Genomic DNA, 8,660 nt, shown 5'->3' on the forward strand with positions numbered 1-8,660 from the left:
ATCCGGCCAGGCCCCCCGGCCGCCCGGGAGTTGGCCTAGCCCTGCGCCTGTCACTGTCCGAGCCCGCCCCCCTAGCGCTCCTTCCTTGATTCCGCCGCGCGCGATTGGGCGCAAACTCGCTTCATTACTTTGAACCCGCCTTGCGATTGGTGCGAGGGGGAGTCCATCAAATCCCCCCTCGCCCCGCCCCTCGCCCTTTTGTGGATTGATCACTCCCCCGCAGCGTTCCCTTCCCATCTAGAGTACCCATTGGGCAGCGAGCTCCTCCATCACGCCGGCTCCACCCCTCCGCCATTGCGGGAGCTCCTCTCTCCCTCTATTCCCCTAGACTGAGCAGACCCGTGTGCTCGCGCAGCGGCGGCCGCGCTCTAATTGGCGGTGCTGTTGCTAGGGAGCTTGGTCCCGCCTACCGCGGCCGCCGGGCTGGGCGGGTGGCAAGGGGAAGCTGTCTGGCGGGCTGCGGGGAGCGCGGGCCTGGGCGCGCCCGCCCCGGAGCGGTAAGGAGGAGGGTGCGGCCCGGGGAAGGCGGCGGGGCGGCTCCCTTCCCCTTCGGGTGCGGGGCGTGGCTGGGAGGGGCGAGGCTTTCCCTTGGGGGGGACCCTGCCCTCCCCCCCGTGCTGCCTTGGGCGCCCTCGGCGCTCGCCCCGCCTTCTCGGAGCCCCGCCCACTCCTGGCCCCGCCTTCACCCGCGGGCCCCAACGGTCGGTGGGTGGCGGGGGCGGGTGTGGCCCTGCCTCGGGTAGGGGTAGGGGTGGGCCTGCAAACAGGCCCCATGAAGGGGACCTGGTGCTGCGGGTCTCCCCATGACAGGAAGGGCCCCTTCCTCCCACTTGCTCCACGAGGGGAAACTGCTGCCAGTTGGATTTGGGGAGGGTTGGGACTGTTCTTTTTCAAATTTGTTATTCTTCAAAAGGGGTCCTGAGAAGGCCAAAGGCGTGGCTGCTGGGCTGAGCGCTGGCCCGAGGTGGCCACAGCGCGTAAATAAAACCTGGTTTCTTGTCTGTGTGCATAACTTCCAGAGAGACAAAGCGGCCGAGGCGAAGACCAGAGGTGGCCGTTCCTGCAGAGGGCGAGGTGGCTTTAAAACACCTCCAGCACCTTACTTTTACGAGTTTTGAGCCCAAGCGGAAAGGCTGCTCCGTACGCGTGAGCTGTTGCGTTTAGAGAAAAAAACCAAAAAAACTCGTGAACCGGCAAGCTTGGACCTAGCCAACCTTTTGGCTGAGGTCGACTTGTTCCATTTCCACCCAACTCGTGAAAAATCTCGGCCCAACTGGAACAAGCTGAGAGTTCGTAGGATTTTTGAATAGAGGCACTGAGCAAGTCGTCAGATCGATTTGGCTTGTGATCACATTATGAAATGAATACAGAAAATGGTCAAGTCAAATCCGAAGCTTGCAGCCGTAAGGAGGTATCCATCTGTTTCACTCTGAGTCCTAGTTCCAGGATACTGCTAATGGCAAGGTAATCCACTGAACAGGTGAATGCTTTTGTTTAGAAACTAGCCTTCCCTCTTCTTCTCTCTGATCTTTCTGCTTTTGACACGGTAGCGCTCAACAACTCTCGCTTCCCCTTTGAGTCATCCAACTGACAAGCTACGCAGCCCTCAAAAATTGGTTTAAAAGGGATTCATTTGGAATTTGAGTTCAAGAAATAAGTACCAGTGCTTTCATTCTTGTGACATGCATGCTTAAATGTATGAATGTGCATGCACTTCCCTCAAAAAGCAGCTGTGGAGAAATATAGTGATAAGAGGATATTTGTACCTGATGACAAAATAAAAAGAAAGAAAAATAAAACTGAAAGCAAAAGAAAGTCTTTCTTGCCCTGCCCAGCTTGCCCTGTCTTTAAAGTTCAGATTATGGTACAGAACATCTGGGGATGTTGTCTCCAACTGATGCTCAGAGTCATCTGAGCACTTCAGCTGGTATAGGCTGTAGTGGTCTTTGTCTCCTTTGCATAGTTCCTGAGCATCTGGTCTTATGCATTTTCCTTAACCTCTGAAGTTGGAATTGCAGCTTGTTCTGCCCTGTGGCTCTTCCTTGAGGTATTCAGAGGCAATAATGTGGTTCAGCAAGCTTTGCTCCCAATTGAGATTTCCAGAACACTCTCTTACAGCATCTGTTACAACTGCATGCTTTGTGTACTTTAAAAAAAAACAGCAACAACAAAAACTGGATATGTAAAATGCAGACCTTAACCAAGCAGGCTGGGCTTTTCCTCCAGGGTAGCTGTTTGAAGATGCTGGTGATACCAAGTTCTTAAGACCCTGACATATTCATAGCTACAATTAAATAGCCGTTCTTCACGCACATGATCTCATGTCATCTGAACTTTTTTTCAAAATAAGTCTTGGCAGGTCTTTGAATCATCCATTGTCCCTTTACTAAGAGAGAATTGGGGACCTACCTGCTCATTGGTTTAACTAGTGAAGACTTGTTTTCCTTTCATCAATGTGACCTCAGAGGCAGGATTTATATCAAGATGTAAGAGACCTGCATAAGATAATGAACAGTTAAATTGCACCAAAGCTCAACTTACTCAGGCCTATATTTCTCTCACAAAAATGTCAGTTCAAGTTTAATTATAGCACAATTGTTTGGCTTGTTACCCACTTCTGTAATCTAGTTTGCTTTAAAAGGTTGTAAAAGACTATCAACATTTAGGCCTCTAAGGCTCAGGCAAAAATATATGCACTTTAGAGATGACATCTATATTATAAAAATGGTGGAGGGGGTTGCTTTTTTTTTTTTTTTTTAATGAGATGTTTGCAGGTTGTCTGTTGACCGAAACTGCACCCCTGCCTAACTGGAAGATCAGGTGGCTTTTATGCTAGTACTTGCTTATGATTCAACCAAGACTTAAACTATTATTTTCAGGCCTGAGCAGAGAAGATGGAGGGATGGTTCCAAACCAAATCTGAAAAGATTCAAGCCATCTCATTAGCAGTGTTTCTCAGTGGCTTTTACACAAGTATTGTTTTTCTGGCATAAGGGTTACTGAGTCTCAGGAGATAAACAAAAAGCCACAGCAAGTTGCAAACTAGTTTTTCCTCTACTAAAAACTTTTGCAGATAATTTTTAAACTTTTACTCTATCTGCAAAGGAGCTTTCATTTTTTAATTTCCACTGATTATCAGTTAACTTTGAGCCTTGTATTCTCTGCAGTTTTCCAGCTGTAGAAATTTTTTAACATTTTACTCAACTTCTGAAGTAATTTCTGCCTCCACAGAAATGTTTTCACTTTGAGCACAGACTGTAAGTCTTCCATTTTTCTTCTCATTTCCTGGAGATTGGTTTATATTTAAAAAGATAATCTGCATTTTAAAAAGTCAGTTACGTAAACACTGAAAATTGAAGCCTGTTTGTGTTTCTGCCTCTGTCATAATTTGCTAAAGGTTATTAGCAGCCTGAAAAAAGGAGTGAACATGGGCTTTCCCAGATTACTTCAAGATGCCAAGCATTAGAGTTAGGAATAAGTGGAGCCATTAACAAGAGGTCCAAAGTCAGTTAAGTCTGTTTGAACCTCTTTGATTAATAATTTTCTGTATGTTTACTTATGAAACATGACCAGTATTTTCCAAAAAAAAAAAATCAAGTAATATATATTTGACATGTAAGCATGTGGAGTATAGGGTACAAAATTGACCTACATAAATGTGATGTATCATCTGTTTCTTTTGTTTTCAAAGAAGTGTATCGAAGACAACAATGGAGCGATTTGGAGTGAAAACTACCCCTTCTCGTAACCGATCTAAGACTGCTTTATACGTGACTCCTCAGGATCGTGTAACAGAATTTGGCAGTGACTTGCATGAAGAGGGAGGGAAACTGTTCTGCACTTCCTGCAATGTGGTTTTGAATCACGTTCGCAAGTCAGCAATCAACGACCACCTCAAGTCCAAAACTCATACAAAGCGAAAGGCAGAGTTTGAAGAGCAGAATACAAGGAAGAAACAGAGGACTCTGACTGCTTCTCTCCAGTGCAACAGTACTTCTCAGACAGAGAAAACCAGTGTCATCCAGGACTTTGTGAAAATGTGCCTGGAAGCCAACATCCCACTCGAAAAAGCTGATCATCCTTCAGTGCGAGCCTTCCTGTCTCGTCACGTAAAGAATGGTAGTTCCATACCCAAATCAGACCAGCTAAGGAAAGCGTACCTGCCCGACGGGTATGAAAATGAGAACCAGCTACTCAATACTGAAGATCGTTGAAGTCGTCTACCTTTGCTACTGTGGATGTGGATTATTAAAGTCGCATATTGATGGTGTGGTTTTATTTTTATATTCATGCATATACGGTGTTACATATTGGTTTTACAGGTTATTTTGTATTATTGTAGAAATGACAATCTATCATTGAACTTAATGGTGTACCACAGACTGCTGGTAACACTACCATAGAGTTTAGAGTCACGGTCATGTAGAACTTGATAAGTGTATGCTGACTATGTACAGTATCAACTGTAACTAGTGCTAAGCAAGCCTCTTAGGAATGGAGGACTTCCTTCACCTAATCACTCTACAGCCTGACATCTTAATGATACAAGAAAGAATAATGTAGTATGAATTGCCTCATCACAGCAGAAGAGTGGAGAGTTATATTCAGTATCCTATCAGTGACCAAAAACAGTTGCTGCACAGTTAGTGCAAAAAATTGTACAATGGCTACTTAAAGTCTAATATGTCCCTGGATGCAGATTCTTTGAGGCTGACTTACACCTTGAAGCATGGAGATTTCTCTCTTCAAAAACACTTTCTTATCTGATTCTGTTCAATATAACTATGGATGTTTACATTCTTAAGTAGCTAATCATCTCTCAAACACTGTTGAACTCATGTCTTCAACTGCTCTCATAAAGCAAGACGTTCCATAGGTTTGTTATGCACTCTTTAAAAAAAAAAAAAAAAAAGCATTTCCTTTGCTCCATTTAAATTTCCTGCCTTTCTGTTTTAATCCCTCTACTTGAATTTACCATTAAGTTGACAAGCTGGTAACCTAGTGCAAGGTTCTGATGCCACCACTGTCCTGTGAAATTTGTGCGACTATAGTTGCTTGCAACTAAGACTAGCTTGTTGCAGTTTGTTTTCCTACAGTGACAAAAGGAGCAGAGCATAGTGCTAATTTATCAGTCAGTCTGAAGGAAAAGCTGAGCTAGAACTGATTGATGCATAGGCAGGAAATGGTTTCCAGAGTCCTTGAGTGGGCAAGTTACTGAAGCTCCTGAACTTGATAATTTCTCTCAATCTTGCTTATAGTATATGGAGTGAGAGAGACCTTTTCTGGACAGTTACTGGGTAGACCAGATAGCTCAAGCAGGTGAAAGAGCTCACAACATGGAGCTACACAAGCGGTAGTAACCAACTTGGATCACAGTTCTTATTCCACAGGAAACTGACAGTCGCAGGATACCAAACCCTGAAATGTGGGAGGGTTTCAATAATGTGCTCCTATGAATTCTTTGGAGTTTAGAGAGAGACCCTAGAGAGGTAGGTAGGTAGTTACTATACTGTACTAGAAAGACTTTGAATGGAGGAAGAGTATTCTGTAGAGGCAGAGAGTATGACTACCTTTTCTCTTTGTCTCCTGTGGAACTGCTCCCTGTGAGATGCTAAGCATCTTTAAGCTCAGATGAGGCCAACCTGTGGCACAGGCAGCTTCTTTCTGTATGCAATAGATCAGAGGGAATAGCCTGGCACAACAGTCGATCAGGCGGGCAGCAGAAGGCAGAGCAGCAAATGAGACGGAAAGGGAACTGGAATAGCACTTGGGGAGGATATAGGCCTATTTTGTGGCATACCTGCCAAAAAGATTTCCCCTCACTGTCTTAGCTAGTGCCATGTGTCCTCCACTGAGAGTGGATTTCAGTGACAAACAGGTTATACTTTGTGCTTCTCCTTCCTCTTGGCTTTACAGATGTTTCTGCATTTTCCTTTTGCTGTTTTTTCTTCAAATGTTCAAAGGAAGTTCAGCAGCAACGCTTATGGAATAGCATATTCATTTTGTTTTTGTAGCTCTAATTAGTGTTAAAGTAGATATCATTTAATTAGAGGGAAGCAGCATTTTGAAACTGTTAATGTGCAATTGGCTCCTAGGAAGATGAACTTCTATGGAAATAACCCATTTGTCTTTTTAGAGCTAGTTTTCTGTTATTAAAAGTATATTTGTGCAATCTGACAAGTGAAATGAAAGTGTGGCAGTGAGCCTGCCTGTTTATTATTACTGAGGAGTAAACTGCTGAAACTTTGAGCCCCAATAAAGCTAGTGAGGCTCCATATGTTCATAGGCGTGCTGTCCATTTGCTGTCAATGACTGGATGAGGACCTCAAACAGTAGCAGCAATCTTTCCTCTAAACTTGGATGTCTAACTAAGCCTTCCCAAATATAATTTGCTATTGCACATTGTTTGTTTCAGCTTGGTGGGATAATGCACTGTCTTGGGCTAGCACTGGTTTTGTTAATTCATTTATGCCAAGGTACCACTGCCAATTGTGTTTTCTTTCCTAGGACTGATCAATAGAGTTTTTTCGTGACAGCTTGGTGGCTCAAAAGGACAATCTTTTAAGCCTTACCGTAGACATGCAAGAGAGGAACTTGCTCCAAAATAAGTGAGGAAAGTTGAAATTAGTTGAAACCAACATGGCTACAACTTACACCTTTGTTACAGGTAGCATTCATAGCAAAGGATTGAAAATACAAGTGGCCTAGACAGGCTAAGAAGAAGGATAAGCAAGCTAGCTTTCATTTTGCTTCTAGGCATAAGCAAAACTGCCTACAAGATGTCCATTCACAGGTGACTGGCGGGGGAGGGATGGGGGGGGATGGGAAGGGTGATGTGGCTCCCCCGGATTGGCCCCCCGACACGAGACCGCTCAGGACGGGGCCTTTTTTTGCCACACGGGCTGGTGACGTATTGAGCAGGCGGCAGGCCACTAAGCTGTGGCACAGAAGTATAGGAGTGGATTATGGGGCTTTTGGCATACATCCAGGCCAACCCACAAATGGTGCCACTCCAGACTCAGGAGGTGTCAGTCACCCCTGTGTCCATTTTTTGTTTTGTTTTTTTTTCTTTTAAACAAGAAAGGGACCTTATTGTCTTACATCTGGACACCTGCAAACTCACAAGTTCAGGTCAAAATGTCGCTTTTACTGCCCTGTTTGGATGAATTATGATTTCAAAATATGCTTTTTTGAAGCATAAGCTACTTGCTTTTATGTTTGAACTTAAATGATAGTCTGTTCCGGAAATTCACAGATGCGGTTAAGTTGTGTAACAGTCCCCATGGGGTTTTCCTTTGCAAGAAAACTACATTTTTTTCCCCAAATACTTCCTGCAAAGACTACCGTTACACAGTGGGACAGGGTGATAGAAGCTTCTGTTTTCCGGTTAATTTTGGTATGTATGGTTCTATTATAGATGCTGCCATGAAAAGGTGGCTTTATAACAGTTAATATAGCTAACCTAAATATAAGTCCAGATGGGCTTTTACAAATGTATATTAAAGTGGCTTTAGCTGTAAGTCAGCTATTCTAGCATTCCTACATGGTTAAAAAAAGCAGAGGGGAAAAGAGTTCTTGATGAATAAAAGCAGGGAAAGGCAATCTGTATTTTCTGACCACCTGTAAATGTATGCACTGTTGGTTGCAGCTTTCATATTACTAGAAAACTTGTTTGAGTTCTTGGGCGTTTGTAGGAATTTTGCCCCCTGTAATTTGGCTAGCCATGAGTCCAGGGCTGGGCAAAATGCGGCCTGCAGGCCGGATGTAGCCCACCAAGTCATTCTATCCAGCCTGCAGGGCCCCTAAAAAATTTAGAAAATTAATATTAATCTTCCCTGGACTGCCTGTCATGTGGCCCTCGATGGCTTGCCAAAACTCATTAAGCGGCTCTCTGCCCAAAATAATTGCCCACCCCTGCACTAGTCCCCATGAAGGATAAAACATTTTGGATAACAAAGAAGAACTTGGTTCTACAAAATGTGGCAGACTGACTTGCTACTCTGAAAAGGACAACTTGATTCTGATATACTGAATGGGGAAGCACCCCACCCTGCTATGTTTCATACCATTATCACCTAGTTTTCAGAAAGTAACACACACTCTGGAAGCCTGGCAAGGATGGTCTCCATTTGTATTTAGATATGTAGAAGACAAGATTGCTTATTGCATTCACTTTGTACTCATTGCTAGCATTTATTTGTTCAAGCATGTAATCTGGGCAGTCATAGTCTTTGTAAGATTATAAAGTTGAGTCTAACATTCAAAAATAAATTTTTAAACAAAAGTTGATATACCACGACCTGTCTGAATACACCATTTTTCACTGTAACAATATGAATTTAGTCCTTTAGTCACAAAACAGATGGTAGTATTGAAGATACTCTGAAAAGGGTCAATGGGAGGGTAAGGCCCAAAGGCACAGAAAGTTATTTCTTAGTAGGATAAGTATAGGTTATTTCTGAGTTTCTTATTGAAGGAGGAAAGACAGTCCCTCCACTGGGGTGTTGCCAAGGGACTCAGGAAATGTGAGTTTGATTCCCTGCTCTTCTGTAGATCTGTTTGACTTGGGTAAGTTGTTCAGTCTCTCTGTGACTAATTTTCCATACATACAGATGAAACTGCTCTACCTCACAGATCCTGAGGTACTCCAGTAACAAGGT

The 8,660-nt window shown here is 43.8% G+C and overlaps 1 protein-coding gene across 3 annotated transcripts; it reads left to right on the top strand.

Moving 5' to 3' along the window:
• The first annotated feature begins 278 nt into the window (after positions 1-278).
• Positions 279-8,296, top strand: CGGBP1 (CGG triplet repeat binding protein 1). 3 transcript variants are annotated; one of them, XM_006259383.4, is made up of 3 exons: positions 282-497; positions 1,020-1,464; positions 3,692-8,296. In XM_006259383.4, exons 2-3 carry the CDS (start codon positions 1,361-1,363, stop codon positions 4,212-4,214), a joined length of 627 nt encoding a protein of 208 aa, XP_006259445.1. In that variant the 5' UTR covers positions 282-497; positions 1,020-1,360; the 3' UTR covers positions 4,215-8,296. The 3 variants fall into 3 exon arrangements, with proteins under 3 accessions (XP_059576497.1, XP_006259445.1, XP_006259446.1); XM_059720514.1 differs by lacking the exon at positions 1,020-1,464 and having other exon boundaries at positions 279-497; XM_006259384.4 differs by lacking the exon at positions 282-497 and having other exon boundaries at positions 1,390-1,480.
• The last annotated feature ends 364 nt before the right edge of the window (positions 8,297-8,660 follow it).

This window comes from Alligator mississippiensis, chromosome 1 (genome assembly GCF_030867095.1).
Source record: "Alligator mississippiensis isolate rAllMis1 chromosome 1, rAllMis1, whole genome shotgun sequence".
NCBI classification, from domain to species: Eukaryota; Metazoa; Chordata; order Crocodylia; family Alligatoridae; genus Alligator; species Alligator mississippiensis.